Source organism: Sarcophilus harrisii, chromosome 3 (assembly GCF_902635505.1).
Source record: "Sarcophilus harrisii chromosome 3, mSarHar1.11, whole genome shotgun sequence".
NCBI lineage: Eukaryota > Metazoa > Chordata > Mammalia > Dasyuromorphia > Dasyuridae > Sarcophilus > Sarcophilus harrisii.
The window spans coordinates 455,031,205-455,055,213 of NC_045428.1; the positions used below are offsets into that span (position 1 = coordinate 455,031,205).

The 24,009-nt window shown below is 33.2% G+C and overlaps 1 protein-coding gene across 4 annotated transcripts in view; it reads left to right on the top strand.

Moving 5' to 3' along the window:
- Window positions 1-24,009, top strand: part of ARHGAP32 (Rho GTPase activating protein 32) — a 368,512-nt gene that overhangs the window by 183,398 nt on the left and 161,105 nt on the right. For all 4 annotated transcript variants that reach the window (XM_031960907.1, XM_031960906.1, XM_031960908.1 and 1 more), the window contains exon 6: window positions 15,919-16,005. In XM_031960907.1, the coding sequence (XP_031816767.1) occupies window positions 15,919-16,005 (87 nt within the window). The remainder of the gene's footprint in view (window positions 1-15,918; window positions 16,006-24,009) is intronic.

Sequence of the window (24,009 nt, forward strand, 5' to 3'; positions counted from 1 at the left end):
TTGGACTTGGAACTTATATGAAAGTGGAACTCTGTTCCAGGTGTGAAGTGGATTAGGGTAAAGGTACTATCTAAGTCTTCTGGCTTTTTTGCACTGCTATTATCTGAGCTAGTTCTGGGGATTTGTAAGTTTTTAGTTTTTTCAGTATAGAGTGATCTGGAAGTATTGTAGTCACTGTTCTCTTGGTCTGTATGTACTCTGTTGTCTTTGGATCAGAAATCAGGCATTCTGTTCCCTGGGGTCCAGAAGTGATACTGCTACTCATGACCTCTGTTCTCTTTTGACTGAAAGTGCCTCTTTCTACCCTTGAAATGTTTCCCAGAAATGAGTGTAGGCAATGGAATAAGTGATCATACTCGAGAAAGGAATATTCCAAAATTCTGAAGTTAAAAAAAAAGATTAGTAGGAATATATTGAAGTTCTCTAAATTATTGTCATCCTTTCTTTATCTCATTAATTTTTAAAGATAGCATTTATCATCTCTCTTTGTACTTATGATATTGTGAAAGTATAGAAATAAAGCAGGGCAGCTAAGTGGTGCAGTGGAGAGAGTACTAGCCCTGAAGTTAGGAGGACCTGAGTTCAAATCTGTTCTCAGACACTTAATACTTCCTGGCTGAGTGACCCTGGACAAGTCACTTAACTCCAATTACCTCAGCCTATATATATATATATATATATATATATATATATATATATCATATAATATAATGTATATATTATATATATAATCATATATATCATATATAATATATGTATATCATATAATATATGTATATATCATATAATATATATATAATGTATACATTATATATTATATATATCATATATATATATTTTAAAAACCAAGTTTTTTAATTTTTTCAAATGGGGCAATTTTCTCCAATTTATGTTGTAGATTGCATTGTAATTTTACTTACTGACTACTCTATTTTTAGTCATATAATAAACTTTGCTTGAGTCAGTAACAAAATACTTTTAACATAAGAAAATATGATTCATTCTTGCATGTTCAAGTATTTAAAATATGAAAAACAAAAGCATGATAGTTATTCAGTGAGTGAATTGAGATTTCCAAACAGTTTCATTGTGTATACACACAAACATGGAAATCTATCCTTTCAGCCTTTCATAGACCATATCAAAGAGGAGATATACTTAGTGAAGGACTGGAAAGATAAGAATCTGTATTGAATCTTTAACATATGAAAATCAGAGAATTTTCTTTGATCCCATCAGTAATGGGATCTATAGGAGCTTTTTTACCTGGAGAATGACATGATCAGATGTTGCTTATGAATAGCATTTTTCAAGCTGGATGGAGAATGGACTAATGAGAAGACAGACTTGAGACACTGTGAACAATTAAAAGTGTTGCAGTTGTTTAGGTGAGAAAGATTGCTGCTCCCATAATCAAGAAATCTGGCTTTAAATTCTGACTGTGAATTGATCCAACTTTTAAAATTCAGTTTGGTATTATGCAGGAGAAGTGATTAGCTTGTCAATGCCTGTTGACACCCCAGATTTTATTACTAGACATATTTTTTTAAAATTTTCATTTATTTATTTTTGATATAGCTTTTTATTTACAATACATATGCATGGGTAATTTTTCAGCATTGACAATTGCCAAATCTTTTATTCCAATTTTCCCTCTCCTTCCCTCCACTCTCTCCCCAAGATGGCAGGTTGACCAATACATGTTAAATATGTTAAAGTATAAATTAAATACAATATTAAGTATACATGTCCAAACAGTTATTTTGCTGTACAAAAAGAATCAGACTTTGAAATAGTGTACTATTAGCCTGTGAGGGAAATCAAAAATGCAGGTGGACAAAAATATAGGGATTGGGAATTCTATGTAATGGTTCATAGTCATCTCCCAGAGTTCTTTCACTGGGTGTAGCTGGTTCCATTACTGCTCTATTGGAACTGATTTGGTTCATCTCATTGTTGAAGATGGCCACGTCCATCAGAATTGATCATTATATAGTATTGTTGTTGAAGTATATAATGATCTTCTGGTCCTGCTCCTTTAGTAGACGTATTCTTAAGAGATTCAAAGGAAGAAGCAAAGATCCAGTGTATATAAAATATTCATAGTAGCGATCTTTGTTTTTCCAATGAGCTGTAAACAAAATGAGCTCGTGTCTACTTGGAAATGCCTTTTTTTTTTTTTTAAATCTGGGTATATAAACAGAATGAAATATTGAATAGTAAGAAATGTCTAACATGAAGAATTAGAAAAACAAGATTTACATAAACTCATGCAGAATGAAATATGTAGGATTGAAAGAATATGAGCAATGGCTTACAACCACCATGTATTGCAAAGTTCTTTCTTATTATATTTTTATTTTTACCATTTACATTAAAAGTTTTTTAAAACTTTGACTTCCAGATTCTCTTCCTTAGCTCCATTCTCGGCTCTTATTAAGAAAGCACCTGTGAGGTTATGCAAAACATTTCCATAAAAGTCATGTTGTGAAAGAAAACATAGATCTTTTCCCTCCCTCACCCCTTCTCCAAAAACAAAAATAAAAACAAAAAACCCTTAAGAAAATCAGGGAGGGGGAAGGACAGAGGAGAGAAAAAAGGAAGGAAGGGAAAAGAGAGAGGGGAGGGAAAGAGAAAGGGGAGGGAAGGAGGCGGGATAGAGAGAGGAAAGGAGGAAGAAAAAGAGAGAAAGGGAGGGGGAAAAAGAGAGCACTCTAACATGTTTTGATCTGTATTCAGACACTATTAGTTCTTTCTCTGGATGCAGATAGGATTTTTCATCATAAGTCTTTTCAGAGTAGGTGTGGATCATTTTATTGCTGAGAATAGCAAAGTCATTTACAGCTGATTATCTTACAACATGCAAAATTCTTTACAAAGAAGTTGCACTCTGAATTGATAATAATTACTGGAATAACCAGTGAAGCTCTTTGAAAATAAAGAATGAAGCACTCCATTCTTCATGAACTACTTGGACATAATGTTGAATACATTACCAGAGACTAATGCTGTATCAGATATTTTTGCTTAACTATCATTTAATTATAAAAGAGTTTAATCTGGAGGACTGTTACAGAAATGATGGTAATATTTATTTAACAAATAAAAAAGATAGAAATAAGGATACGAACAAAAAAGTAACTGCACAAAGTGGAGCAGTACATCTAAGTAAGAAAGATTTAATGTAGGGCTCCTAGCTCTTTAAGCTGGAAGGAACATATCTGGTGGCTTAATATAGGCCGGTTTTTAGATTTATGAGCCCTGTTTATATCATATTTGATAAGTGGTAATCCATTGTTTGTCATTTGAGAAAATTCAACAGCTGGTTGCTCCTATGGCTTTCAGGTTATTTTTGAACAACTATAGCTGTTAGAGTTTCCTTATATTTTTACTTCCTTCTTATAGATTCTAATCATTTATTGTAGTTCTATCCTATAGAATCAAGCAAAACAAATATAATTCATTACCTCTTCCTTTACCTAATACTCATATGACATGACCATAGTGATATTCCTACTCTTCTTCTTTGTATGCACTCCATTTTGTTTCTGTTCTAAAATGGTACCATATATTTGATGCAACTAAATGGGGCTTGAAGAAGGCAGGGTATGATAGAACTGCCACTTTGTTCTAGACTAAGGCTTTTTAACAATTTTTCTGTCATGAATTATTTTTGCATTCTAGTGAAGCTTATAAAACTCTTCTCAGAATAATATTTTTAAATGCACAAAACAAAATACATCAAAATTAGAAATAATTTGAGTTCAAGCAGAAAATTCTTAAAAAATTGTACCAAAAGAAAAATGTACTTTTTCCTGCATCCAAGCTTATAAATTTCCTGAAACCTAATCACAGATAGTGTTCTATACACTTTATTTCTGTAGTCTAATCTAAGATCATGTTATCTCTTTTGGTTGCCACATTTATTATTAATTCTTATAGACTTTGCCATCTATCTTAGAACTTTTTTTTTATTGTGGTTAAAAGATCTGTGATATGCTGAATTAGGTAATACTGTATAAGATCTGAGGTAGATTCATCATGTAAAAAATTATGATATACCTAGTGACTTAGTAGAAATTTTTTGAGATGTTAAGAGAACTGTTGGTTTCTAGTACTTCTTTGCAACAGCATTGGTTCATAGGGAATATTCCAACTTTCTATGCATTTGGTGTTTAATAAATGTTTTAAAGTGAAGTTTATATGGTACAGGATTAGTGGTTATAGTGGACTTGAGAAAAACTGCTTTTTTGAAGGGAAAGAAGATTCCTGTGTGATGTTAGAGGAGGAATGATATTGATGAATTCATATTGCTGCTATTAAGATGTAAAAGGATATTGGGCTTACATTCATGAGGGTGGAATGAGGGATTGACCACAAAATACACTATTGTACAGATTTCCAGGATCTTTAGGAAAGAGGTTTTGGCTTTGATTCCCCCTCTCCCCCAAAGGACTTTTGCTTTGGCTATTGCTAAAGATATTGCTGAGATACCTAATGTAATGGTGCATACTGGTTATGGTTACAAACTGCTGGGATTAAATTTTATGAGTCTGAAATCATTGGTTGAATGTAGTAGTGGGATATGCTTTATTGGTTATGTTATGCTTAATTGAGTTGCTGACCTATTAAATTAAGTTTCCATGGCTGTAACAATTATCATATGACTTGCCTTCTGGCCACATCGCTCTTAACCTTCTTTTTTTCAGATAATTGTAAGTAAAGGACTTTACTTTATAATTTTTCTTTGTGTTCAGTTTATCTCATCTTTTGTAGCTGTATTTGTTTTTTGAGACTAGCTTTTTGATGAGCTCTTATCTTAGTCATGTAATGATGTTGCAGAAGGAATATGCTAGATCTAGAGTCAAAGGGTCCCAGTTCAAATTCTTTCTCTCCTATTTATTATTTTTGTAACCATAAAAGTTTCATAACATTTATGGGCCTTAGTTTCCTCATTTGAAAAATAATGGAGTTGTACTGGATGAACTCTAAAGTTCCTTAAAACTCTTAAGTCTGATCCATGAATAGAAATGAAAAAGAGCAGTAGCCCTAGGATACCTTACTAGAGATTTCTTTATATATTAACAAGGATATAGGTTTCAAGTTAAATAATCCATAAATGAGCCTTAGTATGATTAAGCATTTTCTCAAGTCCCTACTTATTCTCAAAATGCAGATGCACAATTATGTGCCAGAAATGATAGAAATACAATTGTTTCCACAGGACAAGAAAGGATGAAGCCCAACAAAATAGCAGCTTTATTCATTAAAAAAAGGAGAAAGCCAAACTAAAGATTTCACACTTTACCCTTCACTTCCAGCCTCCACAATAATATAGGTTGTACTGTCTGATGCACTGGCTTATGTTTTAGGACCCACTCGGTAATTATCTTGCTGTAGTTCTTGCCAACACATATCTATACCCTTATCTTACCATCCTTTGCATTAAGCAGTGAAATTTAGCTCTTGCCACCACTGTGGGGAGAAGGGTGAGGCGTGAAATGGGAGAGTATACTCAGCTTTGGGTAACTGCTAATTGTAGGTTGACCCCTAATTTGGGGAATCTAAGAGTGCAGAAATTCTTTTCCATATGTATATTCTCTCCACTTCACCATTGATTTAGCCTTAATAGCCAGAGGATCAAAGAACAAAGGAAAGTTCATCAATTGGCTAGAAAGAAAGAGTTCTAGAATCTAGTTGGAGCCAACACTGTCTAGTCATAATTCCAATTGGTGAAAGTATATTCCCCAAATTGAATGAAACCGAGACATTTTCTGGGTCCAGAGCTAAGAGTAAATCCATTGTGAAAGGAACAATTGAAACATGACTAATTGGGGAATATAAGGAGGAAAAAAGAGCCTAAAAATACCATAGATTTTAAAAAGATAAAAACTCAGTTAAAAAGTACATAAACAGTTATAGAAGATAGTAAAATCAGAAGGTGATAAATAACAAAACATTTAAAAGATTGCAAAAATACTTAATTAAATATTTTAAGGCAGAGGAAATTGAATCAATATCTAAGAGCATTAGAACCCTGTTGATTCCCCTAGAGCAGAGATAGGGAACTTTTTTTTTCTGCCAAGGGCCATTTGGATATTTATAACATCATTCTAGTGCCATACAAAATTATCAACCTACTTAGAACTCTTGCAGTGCAAGAGGTACCTTTTAGCTCTTCATTGCCTACGGTTGCCTTAGCAAATGATTTCATGGGCCTGTGGGCTGGATGTTCCCCACCTCTGACTTAGGGAGACTGTGGAATTAGAACAAGATGTTATAGAATGGTTAAAGAGAGAAATCAGAACCTTGAAAAAAGAATTTAAGTGGGAAAAAAAGGCAAAATTTATAGCAAGAGTAGTAGAATTAGTTGACTGGAATATAATGAGCATATAAGGTGAACATTTTGTCCCCCAAAACAAGATACACAAAGAAGACAATTTAAGGATCATAATCTTCCTAGGAAAACATGACAAGTCAAAAAAAACTTGAAAAGTATAATGCAATAAATAATATAAGAAAACTACTTTTGAATATAGAAAACCAAATACCAACAGACAGAAGCCACAGATTACCTACAGAGCATAGGGAATAGGAGGAATTTAAAGTTCAAGATGCATAGTGATTGATTTTAACCATTACAGTGGATGTGTAGAGATCATTTGTTCTTTTGATTTGGACTTTTTTTTTTTTTTTTGTTTGTGTTTCTTCCAGATTTTCCTTTATTTTAGTATATCTGTGTTACTTCTCTAGTATACTTGTATTATTTTTCTTCTGTCTTTCATTTCTTTGTGTGGATTTACTATCATGGATTGAAGTTATTCTGTTCTGCTAATTATTTCTGCTATGTAGACCATAAATTCTTCTACTTGTTCCTTTTTAATTTCAAGATTCTAATTTCTCTCTTGCACCATTCAGAAATATTCTGTTGTGGTTCCATTATTTTATGGGAATCCACAGGATTCTCTGTTTCAGCAAATATTGATTCTTTTTTTCTTTATCTTACATTATTTTTGGAAGCATTTATAGTCATTTAGAAATCATGACAACCATTTACCCATGTCTTTTAATGTCCTCATGTTGTTTATGTATATTTTAACTTTGTAACCAAGTTTTCTTTGTCTTAAGACCTTTGGTGGTTTCAATCTTTTTTACTTTGTATTTCCTTATTAGTCAGTTTCAGAATTCCTCTCCTTTAGTCTGTTCTCAGTCCTAATCTTTCTCAACTTCTCTGCAGCATTTGACTGTTGTCAAATGTCAATCACTGTCAGACATATTCTTTGTTCTCTAAGTTTTCATCATTTTCTGTCTCCTGGTTTTTCTCTTACCTCTGACAGTTCTTTCCCATCAATAGCATGCCTACTGATTATTGATACATCTTAAGGCTCCTATCCTGAATCATCTTTTTTTTTTTTTTTTTTTTTTTTCCCTTTTGGCAACAACTCAACTCCCATGAAGTAAATTATGAAAAGAAAATCCCCAGTTACAATTTTGCTTATTTTTACAGAAGACCTGGCTTAGATTAAGAAGGGGTATTGGGGTTAGACATGGCTGTCCATTTACATGGAAATGTAGGCTTATTCTAAAATGACATTCATTATTTCAAGAAAGGGAGAATAATAGTGCTTCTTTCTCCATATATATGGCTCAGTATAGAGCTCTGTACTCTTTCTTGAATTTTAGTCCCATATTACCAGTTGCATATTAAACATTTAAAACATAGTATCCCAAAGATATCTCAAACTCAACAAATCTCAATAATTGTCTTTCTACATCCATAACTTTCTTTCAAACTTCTCTCCTTCTGTAAGGACACTACCACTTACATTCTCCTGGTTTCATAATCTCCTCATTATCCTTGACTTCTCTACTCTTTCTTCCTCATCCCACATAGCTAATCAATTGCTAAAACATGTCATTTCTATTTTTAGGGTGGAGATAGAGGGCGGTAAGTAGGAGGGAGAAGTATAAGGTTCCCATCTGTTACCCAAGACAATGGGTTGCTTTAATAAAATAATTAGAAAAGGAGAAGACTGTTAAAGTGTTATGTCAAGAAAATGGAATTACTTTACTAGATTGTAAGCTTCATGAAGCCAGAACTCTCTTTTTGTATTTCTCATGTGTCTGTATTGTTTCGATTAGAATTTAACCACAGAGTAAACAACATGGTAAAAGGTTAAAAAAAAAAAGATCTCTGAGCAGTATGACATTTATTTGAAGGGATATGTCTCTTGTTAGTAAATGGGTCAGTGGCTTGCTTCAATTTATGTCAAAGATACCGAGTAAAAGAATATTTTTTATGTAGGTTTTGGAGAGTACAGAATAAAGAACAGAACTGGGTAGCTGATATTATGGTGTTGAGGGCAACTTAAAATTTGAACCATTACAGTGTAGTTGAACTTTGAACCCAATTCAGAGACAAAGAATCATGACATAAATAGTTGTAGTACAAAATTAAATGTAAAAAGGATCAATAAGGAGAGTACAGGATCATTCTTAATCTTCCCAGTATGAGAGCTAAGTGAACTAGTAATATTACTGCTTGCATCTATTATAATGATTTGTGGTTTTTGAAAAATCTTGTTCACTATATATAGAAGTTTCTCCTAAATCTTAATGTTGTTTAAATTTTAATTGCTTAAAATGGCACTAAATCTTTTGGAACATATGGTAGAGACTGATGAACAACTGCTTTGAGCTTTTCATTGTTCTTTTGTATGAAAATGATGTATCAAAAATTATAAAAAAATCACTCAAAGTGAACTTGTAATTTTATTTCCATTCATATTCTGTGATATTTCCAATTTCCGTTTATATACTTTACTTTAAAGAAGTTTTAATTGGAAAAATTTTAAGCCAGAGAATTTGAAAATTATTTCTTTGGAATTCTATGTATAGCTTCTCCAGAAATTGTTATCAAGAAATTTCCATTGTAATTTCTATTTAAGTGGCATTGAGATTAAAAAATATGGTGAATAAGTCAAAAAGAAGTAAGAATCTGTGTTTCAGTTCAGAAAAATGATAAATAATTCTATCACTCTCTGACCTGCACCCCCATGACCTCCTCCCAATCAGACTTAGGACCTTTATAAACACAACTGTAATCAAATTTCCATCTTTTCTCTTTTTTTTGGCTCTTAAGCACAATAGATTTTCTTGTGCTTTCTAAATCATAAGATAGAAAAGAAAGCAATTGATTTCTCTAAACTCCAAATTAAACATGAAATAATGTGGAAATAACCATTTCCTTAGCACCTTAACTGGTTAATTGGAACTTAAAATGATATTTGCAAGCATGTTCATCTTAGGAGCGATGGATCCAGAAAAAGATAGGAAAGGGAATTGAATGTACAGAATTCAATGTGATTTTGTTGAAATTCTCTTGCTTTTGGAGCTGATGTTCTAAAGTTTTCCAATTAATTAATCTTTTTAAAATCAGCCACTAGAAAACTGAGCAAAGAGGAAAGCTAACAGGCAGTCTTTGGCTAGGCAAGTCAGTTCTAGAAAGTATTGATTATTGTATCAGGAATAAGTAGAATACAGTGGTACAAAAGACTCTGCATTTTAAGGAGCTTTTAGTGTCTATCAGTAGTTGATAAACTAACAAAAGAACAAGAAAATGTCATTTATGAAGTTTTATGGTCATACTTGGAAAGAGAAGAATTAAGTTTTAAGAAAAAAAATCACATTCCTAAATGTATCTTTCTTACTTAAAATTCCATGTATATGTGTGTGTGTATATATACATGTATGAGATAGCTGGCTTATACAAATATAGAAGTTTTGGAAGTCGAAGCCTTAGTTCATACCTGGCCTTAGTTAGATACTCCTCTGTGTTTTTCTGGGCAAGTTACTGAATCTCTATTTCCGTTTTTTTTTTTTTTTTTTTTTAAGAATAATAATAGTACTTACCTCCCAAGGTTGCTGTGAAGATCATTTGAGATAATATTTGTAAAATGTTTTGCATGGTACCTGGCACATATCAGGTACTTAACACATGTTTATTCTCTCCCTCTAGTATGAATGTGTGTGTATGTACATACATATGTGTACATAATATGTACGTGTGCACATTCAGTTTTACTCTCTTCCTGGAACTGCAGTTCTATATCACCAGTTGTTTATTAGACCAGTTATAACAAACTCAAATAGAAATGGGAGCCTTGAAAAGGATTCCTATGGGAACCTATTTACTTAGAGAGCTGCATATTAACATAATTTGCTAAATATTTCAGTATTACTTTTTTAATCTGATTCTGGCACTTGGGAGTGTTGTAGGTCACACATGCTATTTATTTGACACCAGCATTAAACATTTCAAACTACATGTCTCAGGTGTTTCAAACTCAATATCACTAGAACTGGTCATTATCCCTCCTGTCTTTTCTTCTTCCAAACTTCTCCATTTCTGCCAAAGTTGCTGCCATCTTTCCTTGTCACAATACTCAGCTCACTCTTTCTCATCCCATACATCCAGTGATTTATCACATTATGTTGTTTCTACCTGCACAATATTTCTGACTAGAATCTAGTCTTTTATCTGCATGCCCACAGCTACTACCTTAGTTTAGGCCTGGTTTATTTCAGCAGTCTCCTAATCATTTTCCCTGCTTCAAATTTATCTCCATTTCAGTTCATTCTTCATGCTGTTGCCAAAGTAGTTTTCCTTAAATGCAGTTTTGACCATGTGATTTTTCAGCTCAATCAACTTTACTGGAATTCTGTTACCTTTAGGTTAAAATATGAATGCCTCTTGTTTAGCTTTTAAAGCCCTTCACCACCTGAGCTATTTTTCCAGTGTCATTGGATATTATTGCCTTTCCATGCTCTGTAGTTCAGTCAAGTTAGCCACATTTAATTCCTCACAACAACACTCCATCTCCTGTTTTTGATCTTTTGTATTGGTTGTCCCCCACAATGTAAGGCGATTTTCTCATTACTTATGCTTCATAAGGCCCTTGTCCTTGTAGCACAAACACCATCATTTGCATGAAATCTTTCATGATCCTCTCAAACTATTAGTGCTTTTCCTTCCAAACTACCTTGAATGAACTACTGTCTGTTAGATTTTATTTGTTCATTTTCTAATTATGCCATTTGTTTTGTATATCTATTTATATGTCCACATATATTGATTTGTTAAAATAAAACTTGTATTAAAGATGTAACTTTAATTTTTTTTGTTTTGTTAATTTTTTTCTTTTACATTTCAGAGAAATTGTTTAGTTAATAGTATCAGTGTCAAGGGGATCCATTTACTATCTGACTGACATTTTAAGGATATTAAAATAAAAATATGAGAAAATGAATATGATTTTAAAAACTCATTCTGATTAAATTGTATGATAGGCTAATTTAAACTTAATGGAGAACACTATTCAGAAACATTGTATAGTTTTAAATGAAAATAAATAATTTGTAAATTTTCCTCATAGACTTGAAAAATGTGTATGTATAACAATCTATTAAGTTTCCTTTAGAATGGAAGGTTCTTATGAGTAGGGATTGTTTCATTCTTTGTACTTCTATACACATCTCTTAACAGTGCCTTTTACATAGATAACATATAATAAATGCTTGTTGATTGTTAGATTGAACTCAGTGACATGTTTAAATTCTAGGATATTGAGACATTTCTACAACATCTCTAGGATTGTGTGAATCAGTTACAATCTTCTCTTAGTCTTGACACTCTACATGTTGCAGATATTGAATTAAGATAGTGCATATTGGATTATGATTGAACTAATATGGTAGTGATGCGGGAAAGATTCCAATCTTTGATTCCCAACCCCCCTAGCTAATGTAAATTACCCTTTGACTCACAAATCCTGGTCCCTTTGAATTCCAATAGAAGGTCTGGACCTATCCCAGCCCCACCCAGATCTGAGCCAACTTTGGGGCTATACCCCAAAGCCCCTGGAGCTAAGTCTCGGACTTAAAAGGACCACACTGGGAACCCCTCTTTGCAGAGATTCCAAACATGGTCGCCATGTGAGGACCCTCTGTTCACTGGACCCTCTGTCCAGTGCCCTCCTTATCTCTACCTTCACCTATCTCCTACTTCTAAACTCAATAATAAACCTCTTTTATTAATCTAGCTCTCTGGGCCAATAAATGCTTTTGTTGGGAATCCGCGCCGCTTCTAGACCTCATATACTGCCGTATCCTTGCGCCGAATCCAAGGGGGTTGCAGGGGAACTCTATTTGACTCCCTGTACCCCAAACCTGCCACTAGACCTTAACTAAACCCTAATTTCATTTAGGTACCCCAAATGTAGACCTCAACATGTGGTCTACATTTCAACATTTGGTTCCTGACCTCAATAGTAGTGGAAACTTTAAATATAGAGTTCAAAAATATGTGTGCCTCCTGTGCCAGAAAGTCCTTAGATTAAAAAGAGACATTAGTCTAATATGTTGTTTGTTTGTAGTAACTATTACCCCCATAAAGAACATGTATATTTGTTGATAAAAATGGAACTATGTACGTGTAGAAAAGCTGTTAAGATGTTGGTGATATTTCAAGAATGTAGTTATTAAAATAAAAATCCAAAATTTCATTGTGAGGAAAGATGAAGAAATGGAAATTATGATATTTTACTTTTTTGATGTCTAGAAATAAGAATCGGTATCAGTTAAAAAACTGTGTGGGTCAGTTTCTGTTTGCCAGAGAGTTGTCATAAATTCCCTTTTAGCAAAATGTACATTTACTAAGTTTTCTTAAACCAGTTTAATTTTCAATGCCAGGGGGAAAAAAATCAACTTTTCCAATGAATGTTTAGAAAACATAGCAGGATATAGTCCGTAGCTCTTTGGAATTTTCCTTTTTTCCTTTTCCCCCCCCCAATACTTGATACTCTTTTGTTGGGCAGCAGCAACTATTTAATGTCTGTGTTGATAGTGGTATAGTTTACAGATGCCCTTAGGAAAGGTGGAGAGGATACTAGACAGATCTCTATTTCTTTAATTCTACATTAAAACTCTATTGCTAATACTGTGTTTGTTGAGATTTAACTCATTTCAAAAACTGACTTATGTTTTAACAATATAAGTAAAGAACTTAAAGCTATGTAAGTATTATGAAATAGAGTATTCACTAGTTACTCTATAATATAGAGGACTAGATTGAGTCCCCCATCTTTTCATTGAATTTTATGCCAGTAAATAGAGAAGGGTGATTCTAATCAAAAAGTTTATCCTTAAGTCCTTGCTTCACTTTCTGTTTTTTATCTAGTGAATACTCTGGTTGAAATGATGTGGTTCTGCTCTGTGCCTAATAAGTGAACACCTTCTCCACCATCACTGAACAAATTGTCATCCAATCTGCACTTGCATATCTCTAATGAAAAAAAAATCATTAAATCACCAAACAGTAAATTTTATTTTTAGATAACTCTCATTTTATTCCTCATGTAGAACTGTAACCAACTTTGAACCATTAATATACTTCTTATTGAAGGCAAAAAAGGTTTTCTCATCTCTTCCACACGATAAACTTTTATGTGTTTGAAAAAATAAATACACTGTTCCCCCAGTCTTCCTCACCCCTAGTCTTCCACTTCCATCTAAGAAATCTTCATTTCCTCAACTGTCCATCATATTACATTATTTTGAGTCATCTCACTATCTTGGATTCCATACTCTGGATTCATTCCTATTGATCAATTTCCTCCTTAAAAGTCGGCAACTTTACTGAGGACTCTAAAGTCTCCTCATCCAGCCCCAACTTCTCTGCTGAATTTAAGTCTCCTATCTCAACTTCGTTTCAGAGACCTAAAACTGGATGTCCAGGAGACGTCTTAAATTAAACATGTCCTTAAAAGAATTCCTTATCTTCCTTCCCCTCAACACTTTCTCATTCCAAACTTCCCTTTTACTGTTGAGGGCAACACTATGCATCCAGTGCCCCAAGCTTGCAACTTAGATATTATTTTCTACTCCTCATTATCTTCACGTTTCCTATCCAATCTGTTGCTAAGACCTATTGATTTCATCTTTGCAACATCTCTTCTCTCTTGATAATGCTACCATTGGTTCAAGTTCTCCTTATCTCATGGGAGGATTATTACAACAGCTTGCTGATGAGTCTTTTTCTAACAGGGTTCTACCCACTGTAGTCCGTCATCTATTCTGCTCTTTCCAATCCATCCTTTATTCAGTTGCCAAAGTGATTTTTCTAAATTGCAGATCTGACCATGGCATTCTCTTCCTCAGTAAAAACTCCAGGGGCCTGCAGAATCAATGCAGAATCCTTTTACTTTCCAACCCATTCCTAGCCATTCCTCCCTCCATCTTTTCATTCTTATACATTATCCCTCTTAAACTTTGATACAAATGACTCTGACCTTGTGCTTCCTCTAAGGAGGTGCTTGGCTCCAGGCATTTTCACAGTCTGTCCCCTATGCCTGAAATTCTGTCCTCCTTCACCTCTGCTTCCTGACTTTCTTTTCAAGTTCTAGGTAAAAGTACATTTTCTACTAGAAGACTTTCCCAATCTTCCTTAAGGCTACTGCTTTTTCTGTCAGTTATCTTTATTCTGTCACTTTATTTTGAATGTGTATTGTTTGTATCTAGTTGTTTTTGTTATTTCCCCTATTATATGTGAACTCTTTGGGAATAGGAGTCTTCTCTTCTGACTTTTTTGCATCCCCAGAGCTTAGCATGATGTTGATGTTTGACTAAATGATTCTTTGTCAAAGAATTTTTTCTGCTTCTCTCCACCCCCCCCCCCCCCCCCGCCAGAAGTAGCCCCCAGAAGCTTGTATTCTTGGCTCAGAGATCTCCATTATTCTCAATCTCATATCTAGTCTGTTCTCCAATCCCCTTTGTCTTTGTCAAGTTTATCTTAGTTTTTCTATCCGTTTTTCTACCTTTCTCATTTATAGGTTGTTCTATTTGGTTGCTTTGCCATCCATTTGCCATTTACTCTATTAATCAGTCAACAGGTTGTTAGTGCCTGTTATGGAAGAGATTTGTTCTAAGAGTTAGAGATACAGGTTTAAAGAATAAAGTAGTTCCTGATCACAATGAATTTATATTCTAATGGGGTAGAGATTTAAATATGTATATAAGTATCCATACCATGATATAAAGTGAATAATATAAAAATATTAAATATAAAAAATTTTTGGAAGGAGGGCATTGGCTGTTGAAGAAAAGATATTTTGTTGAATATTATGTTTGAACAGCATCTTAAGGGAAAACCAGGATTCTGGGTCAGAAGTATGGAGGGAAGGTTTTCCCTGAATGTGGAAGAATCAATGTTTAGGCACAGAGATAGGGGATAAAATGTTTTGTTCAAGGAGAAGAAGCCAGTGTGCCTGGATTGCAGCAAATGGGAGGGGATTAATGTCCAGTAAGATTGGAAAAAATAGATTGGAGCCAGGTTTGGGGATTTTAAAAACTTAACATATGAATTAATTTTTTATTCTAGTAATAATAAGAAGCTACTGCAGTCGATTGATAAGTGGAATCACTTAATTATATATTTTCTTAAAGAAATTAATTTTTAAAAATCTGTTTATTCTTGTAAATACATGGAAATTAATTCTTACTCATTTTGTTTTCTAAATACCTTGCTTAGTGCATTGCATATTGTAGGTATCCAATATGTGTTGCATAAATGGAATAAAGATTGTTTTGGCAGACTAAATGGTTGCTATTATATAATTACAGTTAGTTTAAAATTTTACATATAGAATACAAAAATAATTTTGAGGGATCTCTAGTTTTAGAAAGTCTTCAAAATATTTCATCTGACTTCAAAACCAGTCATCAAATTTTTATTTTTTTGCACCAGAATTGTCTTAGAGAAAGTTGACTTGAATTTTGTCTTATCTACTGACCTAGAATGTCTTGCTCTTTCTTTTTTTCTCCCTTTCTTCTTCTTCTTCTATTCTTTATCCTTTGATATAGCTTTCACTGTCAGAGGAGCAGAATGAAATCATGAGAAACGGCTGTGAGTCCAAGGAGCTGGTCTACCTCGTACAGATTGCTTGTCAGGTAAATAACAAGAGTTTTATTTATTCATATTGCACATGTGGCCACAGTACTTAATAAAAATTCTTAATAGAAGAAGCTATGACAGTGTCATTTGATCAATCCATAGAAAAGTATTTCTACGACACTAAAATTGCAGTTGAGCTATAAACAGCTAGTAGGTTACAAAATAAATGTCTTGTCTAAAGAGAAAAGCAATCATGTGGCTCTTACATGATATAGAATGCTTACAGGTACTTTTGCAATGTCAACATCACATTCAGATGTATTTTTAAATAGGAGTACTAACTTTAATATTTGTGTATAAACACAGTTGATTGTTGTATAGAAATATAACCATTTCTCTCTTTAAACCTATATTTCATTTGTTTGCAATTAAATAGTTAAGTCACTTTGTCTAATAGAAATTTAATTTGTTTCTAAAGGTTAAGAAAAATACATTTGAATAAAAAGAATTCATATAATTAATAAGACTTATGTATGAGTGAAAATTAGATGAAACTTATAAACAACTTTTCCATTTAAATAGTCATAATAGATTGGGATTTCTGAGGCAATAGCTTTTTCCTATTGAAGGGAACAACCTTACTTTGTGAATTTATGTTTGTATGGAATTTTTTTGTTGGTTCTTAATAGAGTATTTCTTGGGGAAAACTATTATTTCCCTTTATATAACTAAAAATGTAAAATAATGTGTAATCCTTTATCATTAGCATTGGAAAATATTCCTCTATATCTAGATATTGCCTAGTTAATGTATATTTTTGCATGTATCTCCTAGTATGCAAGTTTTTGGGTCAATAATTGTAAAGTTCTGTAAAATAGTGTTTGAGAATCTGGAACTAAGTAATAATGTAGAAAAATTCAGGATTTGATTCAGAGCATTATGATTTTTTTCTTAAAAACAAAGAACAAAATTAGGTTAAAAATAATTATACTTTTAGAAGATAACAGACTGTGAATTAGAAAAATCATCCTTGGCTTATATGGAACAGGGGAAAATTCAGTCATAATTTTAAATGGAAAAAAAAGTCCATTGAAAAAGTTCTCAGATTTGTTCTGCTCCCTTAGAAAATCAGTTTTGCAATGTGTATATTTTGTAAGCATTGTGAAAATTCATTTACAAATTGAACTAGTTATCTCTATAGAGAATCTCAACTTTCCACCTGCCATACTGAAATTTAATTCCTTTTTTTATCCAACACATTTTGGTACTACTTTTACCTCTGTCACTGTATATACAGAAAGAGTAAATTTTAATATCCTATTATTTTTTATAAATAATTTTAGAAAAGTATATATTCTCAACTAATATAAATGATTTCCAGTTTTGAATTATGCTACTGCTTCCTTCCACGAGTATAATTGATTTATAAATGATTATTTTCTTATTTTCCCTTAATAGTATTTTATTTTTCCAAATACATGTAAAATGGTTTTCAACGTTCATTTTTGGAAGCCTTTGTTCCAAATTTTTCTTTCTTATCTTTCCCCCTCTCCAAGATAGCAAGCAATTTGATATGTTGTGCAAGAAAAATCAGACCAAAAGAGAAAACTACAAGAAAGAAAAAGCAAACAAACAAGTGAAATATTATGTGAAATAATAGTGAAAATATTATGCTTTGATCTGCACTCAATGTCGATAGTTCTCTTTGTGGATGCAGATAGCATTTTCCACCCCAAATCTCTTACAGTTATCTTGAATCATCACATTGTTGAGAAGAACCGAGTCTATCACAGTTGACCATCACATAATCTTGTTGCTATGTTATATTCTTTTGGTTCTTCTCATTTCACTCAGCATCAGTTCATGTAAGTTTTTTCAGGTTTTTCTGAAATAGCCTGCTTAAATGATTATATTTTGAAATATCTTTGAGAAAGAACCTCCCAAGAATCTCTCTGATCATAAGTGATATTGGGGAAAAAAATTTTTTTTTTCTTTTTTTTGCTGTTTGCTTTTCAGTCATGTCTGACTCTTAATGACTGCGTTTGGGATTTTCTTTACAAAGATACTGGAGTGGTTTCACATTTCCTTCTTGAATTTATTTTATAGATGAAGAAACTGAGGCAAACAGGAATTAAGTGACTTGCCCAGCAACTAATAAAATATCCCAGGTTGGATTTGAACTTAGGACTTCCTGATGTCAGGCCCAGCACACTCTTGACTGCTCTACTTAGCTGCCCTTTTTTGTTTGTTTGTTTGTTTTTAGGCCACAGTAATACTGATTTGTACAAAGTGACAATTGCATATAATATGGTATCACAATTATTCTTCTTAACTTATCTATAGTCATTACTGATGTATCCTAATGTCTGAACTTCTGTATTTCTACCATTGTTGATAGGTATGTCAAATCTTGGTTATATTAAACTACTTATATTTATTTGATGGAAAAGGATCATGAGCAGTCATTTTTATCATAGAGTTTATGGAGCCCATATAGAATATCTAGTTCAACTCCTGCCTAAAGTGTGATTTTTCCTCTCCAGTAACCCAAAGAAGGTAGGTATCTCAGACCAAGTTTTAGCCTTGAAGCCAAGCTGAATAATCTAATCTTTTTATATGAACAAAACTTCAAAAAATTGAAGGCAGAGATCAGGTGCCACCTAGTTTTCTTTGACTCAGTCAGTAAATCAGCCAGTATTTGTTAAACTGTTTCTATGAATTAGGCTCTGGAGATGTAAAGGAAATAGATTCTATTAAAATAATTTATAATCCAGGAGGGGGAAATGACATGTACATATATAAAGAAAGTAAAATTGAGTGTGTGAGTGAAAGTAGGTCACTAAAGGCCAAATATAGAAATTTGAATTTTAGCTTTAAAGGAAATGAAGGCTTCTGAAAATTAGAAGATAAGGAAAAATTTAAAGGTAGATAGTTAGAAATTAAGTATTCTGTCTATCTAGAACAGTGGTTCTCAAACTTTTGTTCTCACTATCTTTATACTATTTAAAAAACTATTGAGGATCTGTCTAAAGAATATTTGTTTATGTGGTTATATTGATAGATATTTACCATATTCCAAAAAAACCCACCAGAGAATCTCTGGACTTGACTTTGAGAACCACTGATCTAGAAATTCCCAAATTATTAATCATTTTTGAAAAAATGGGAGACAGTAATTTCTAAATATTTTATCTAAAGATTTCAAGGTTCAAATTTGTCATTTTTATGCATATGTGTGTGTGTGTGTCTGTGTGTGTGTGTGTGTGTGTGTATGGTGTGTGTTTGCATACATATATGCACACATATATCACATAGACTGATGATTGATTAGTGAATAATCATTATGCACCAACTTTTTGTTTGCTACTGTGCAAAGTACTGGACATACATAAAAACCAAAGTGAAGCAGTCCTTGATCTTAAAGAATTTTCATAATATAATGCATTGATATCTTATACAAGCCTAATTATAATTATAGTATGGTAATATTTATTGCATATCTATGTATGGCATATCTATACCATAGTATTTTGAAAAGAAGCTTTTCAACTTAATTTCCTTTTTAAATGTTTTCATAGTTTTTGTCATTTTATTTTAATATTCTTGTTATCAATAATTTTCTTCTGCTCATCCACATTTATATAGAACTTTCCATTGCAATACATAGAGTTGAACAAAAAATAGTCAAGACATAAGCCACATAGGAAAATTATATATGCCTCCTTTTGCACTTATGGTTCTTTTTCTTGAGAGGCAGGAAGGAAACTCTTTAAAATTAATCTTCTGAGGTCATGAATGATCATAGCATTCACCAGAGTTCTGCAGTTTCTATTATTTTCTTTTACATTATTGTTTTCATCACGAACATTTTTTTGCCCTATTTCTGCTTATTCTTAGAATCTTTTAAAACACATTTTTGGCATTTTTTGAATTCTTCGTAGTTGTAATTTCTTAAAGTACGATGATATTCTCTTACATTCATATATAACGATTTGTTTAGTGATTCTCTGGTTAATGGATGCTTTCCTTCCATTTCTTTGTTATAAAAGATACTACAATATTCTTCTAAACTTAAGATCTTTTCCTTTCTTTCCTTGGTTTTGGAGAGAATGTGTCTAGCAGTTGCATTATTGATTCAATTTCATTAGTTTAATTTTACTCCTTGCTTAACATCTAAAAACAACAAAGCATCATATTTTTAATTGTTTTGAAGGTTATAAAGATTTAAAGGTTACCAAAATAGATTTCAGCAGATTAAAAAAACAAACAAAAACCAAACCCGTTCTTAGATCCATTACTTAAACTATCAGCTTAATTATTGCTATATTTTACTATTTTACTATTTTGCTACTATTGCTGTATTTTACTATTAGGCTAATTAGAAATTTAACTTTTGCTATACTTTCTCACCCATAATATTATCTAAATCAGTTTATGTTCAACGGGGAGAGAATCTCTCGCTGTCTCTGTGTCTATGTCTGTCTGTCTTTCTCTCTGCCTCCCTCCCTTGCTACTTCTCTATGGAAAGAGATAATCCTGCATTATTCTAGTATTGCCAAATACAGTAATTCAAATTAATGACATTAAAAGGTACTCATTGGAAGGCTATTTTGTGACCATTAGCTGTGAAATTGCTTTCCTCTAGGCTTTGAAAAACAGGATGACTAAAAAATTCAGTAAAGAATATTTCTTTTGTCTGATTCAGTAGACCATCCTTGCTTTCAACTTGATAGGATGTTAAACTTAAAATGTAGACTTAAAATGTGTCTATTATAATACTAGTGAGATTTCAGTCCACACAATCTCTAAATTTTTGTAACCTAGAGCTGTGAGGCACTAGAGAAATACAGAACCACTTTCGAGTGGATTAGAATCTATATTTGTACACAAAACATTGTCATGTATTGTCTTAAGATGTCATAATAATTAATACTAATATATTTTTCATATGGAGACCCCAGTAAATTTTTTACAATCTTAAATGTGGTTTTCATACTTGAAAAAGTTAAAAATCACTGGTCTTCAGTATATAATTGAGCAGAACCAAATGGAGGAAGTTTCATAAACATTAAGGCACTGAATTGCAGATTAAAATCATCAAACAAAACAAAAAAAAATACCCTTGTATTTAGTGATATATTAAAATATTAATTAAGGCAAACTTGCTTCATAGTATTGCTAGTTCCCAAGTGACAAAGTGAATAAAAAACAGGAATAAATTCACATGCCATTACAAACAAGAAGGAACAGATGTATATCACACACCTAGAAAGACTCACATTTTAAAGGTCTCCACTAAGACTAACTGACTGATTAGAGATTAGTCCCTTAACTTTTTTCACCCCAAATTTCCTCATTATAAAACTGAAATAATAATCTGTGAGAAAGGTACCTGTCTCATAAAGTTGTTGTAAAAATCAAATGATATAATGTACGTGAACATTAAAACCCTTTATAGCTATCAGCTGTCTTTAGCATGAATTTTTAAAAATATTGCATGTGATTGAATATTTTAGAAAAAAATTAAGGTAGAGACGGACCATGCTCAGAGAAGTTCATGGACTGACATGTAGGGAATATAACTTTACAGATTTAAGCTTGGTATCAATGAAAGATTTTTTTTTTTGGAAATACAAATTTAGTGTTATATTATGACTTTCCAGAAATTTTTTTTCATGTTTCCAAGATGAAATTCTTAATTTTTAAAAGATTTATTATTATTCTGATATATTTCCTCCAAAATAGAATTTTATCATCTAATGGGAATCATGGGCACTGAGCTTGGAAGCAGGAAGATCCTAAGTTCAAATCCAGTCTCAAACATTTACCACCCTTTTGACCCTGGGCTAGTCAGTTAATTTCTGGTTGCCTTAGTTTCCCAATTATAAAATGGGGATAATTATTCACAAATGTGAAGGTGGGTAATAGTACCTGCCTCTCAGAATAGTTGTGATGATCAGACGAGATGATATTTGTAAAGTTCTATTGTGTGTCACATAATAAATTGGTTATTGTTTTTCATTCCTGAAGAGGACCAAAATGACACTGCTATGTTAGAGTCAGTTTATAGTGTGTAAAATTGGCTGGTAAATTGGCTAATCAGACTAATATGAGCTTAGAATGTCATACCAGAGATCAGGCACAAATAAGCCCTGTGAACATTTGCAATGTATTATTTAAATTTGTTCATCTTGCATTTCTTTTGAGTTACCTCAATCCTGCTTTGCTCATAGAGCACAGCCCCATCTTTGATGAGGGCATGCCATGGTGGGCAGTCCTGTGCCAATGTCTCCCATGTCACCTTATCAGTTCTAGATTCTTCAGAGAGTCCTTGAGAGTGCCCTTGTATCGTTTTTTAAAAAATTATTTATTTGTCTTTTTTTTCTGACAATCATGTGAGCAGTTGCCTTTTGTGAATTCTTCATAAAATAGCCTTTTAAGCAAGCCTAAATTTGGCATTTGAACTACCTGGCCAGTTCATCAGAGTTGCATTCTGCAGTAGAGTTTGAATGCTTGGCAGTTTAGTTTAAGAAAGGACTTTAGTGTCCAGTGCCAGGTGATTTTCATAATCTTTCTAAGACAATTCAAATTTTAGTGATTGAGTTTTCTCGCTTGACACTGGTATACTGTCCATGTTTCACAAGCATACAATGGCTCTATAGACCTTCAGTTTGGTAGTCACATAGGAGGTACTTTATAAATATTTTATTTCTTTTCCTTCTTTTTTCCCTTCCTCTATATGTTATCCCTTACCAGTTGGTGGGGAAAATGTTTCATCATCTCATCTCTGAAAGGCTGTTTTGTGCCTTTAATTTGATTTAACTTCCTTTTATTTATTTTTGTTTGTTTGTAGTACCATAATCATTGCATAAATTACTCTCCTCACTTCATGTTCTTGAGTCTGCATCAGTGCAAAGGTTCCTATGTTTCTTCAAATACATGCTCATTATTTCTTTTGAAACATCACATTTCCAGTATTTTGTTATCTCAAAGTCTGTTTAACCATTTCCTAAAATGAGAGGTGGTCACTTTTTTTTAAGCTATCACAAAAATGGACATTGTGAATGCAGTGGTGCCATGGTACTGAATGTTAATTGGTTCCAGAAGGCACAATGAGTGACAAAAATGACAAGTGGTGAAAATTATGAGTGCTGAATGAATTTTTCCTATAAACAGTACATTTCCAGTTTGTGACCTAACCAGTCCTTCCTACCTAGTTCCTCTAAAAGGTCAAGTGGGGCTTCCAGTTTTAGAGAAACAGATCAGCCCAAGACAGCTCATTCAGACTCTTCCCTTGTTGACTTGACTCACTTTCTGAGAGGAGCTGAGACATTTGCATTCTTCCCCATCCTACATAGGCCAAGATTTTTTGGGTGGGAGGAAGAGGGCTGGATATGGACATGGAAGCAGTGGTCCCATGACTTCTGCTGCCCAGGGCTCTGGCCACCACCTGGGGCTTGGGACTGCCACAAGTCTGGGGTCTTCCACCATGGTCTTCACCTGGGCCTCACTCAGTGTTACTGTTTTTGGAACCATGAAACTATATGCTGCAGCCATGTTGTCTTATCCATGCTGCTGATATGTACCACTTTGTATCATGGGTCTCAACCTGACAGTCCTGTATATGGCGGCCTTCATTGGGTTGTCTGCTTGGCCAGCCTTACATCCCTCCTGCTCCATCAAGATGGCCCCCAAATGGGACCAGTGCCAAGTGGCTGTCAAGTGCTGAAGCATTTTTTTTCTTGTTAAAATGTGTCGACACCAAATTAATTGCGTCTTGAAGCAGATTAGTGCCAAGGCACCATTTATTTTTTCTATATAGAGGAACCTTCTCTCTGTTACTGAGCTCTTTGAGTCTGGGCTGAGTAGAAAGAGCTCTGGCTCAAAGGGTAAGACCAACATCTATGCTCATTTCTCTATTGCTATGTTGTTCTCTACTGTTCTACCCACAGCTTTATTGCTTTGGTTCCCCCAATGTTGCCCAAGGGAGGAGAAGAGTGCTGGGGCCCCCAAGGCAAGGCGGTGTTTCAGATACCTACTTTCTATATGACCCTGGCAAG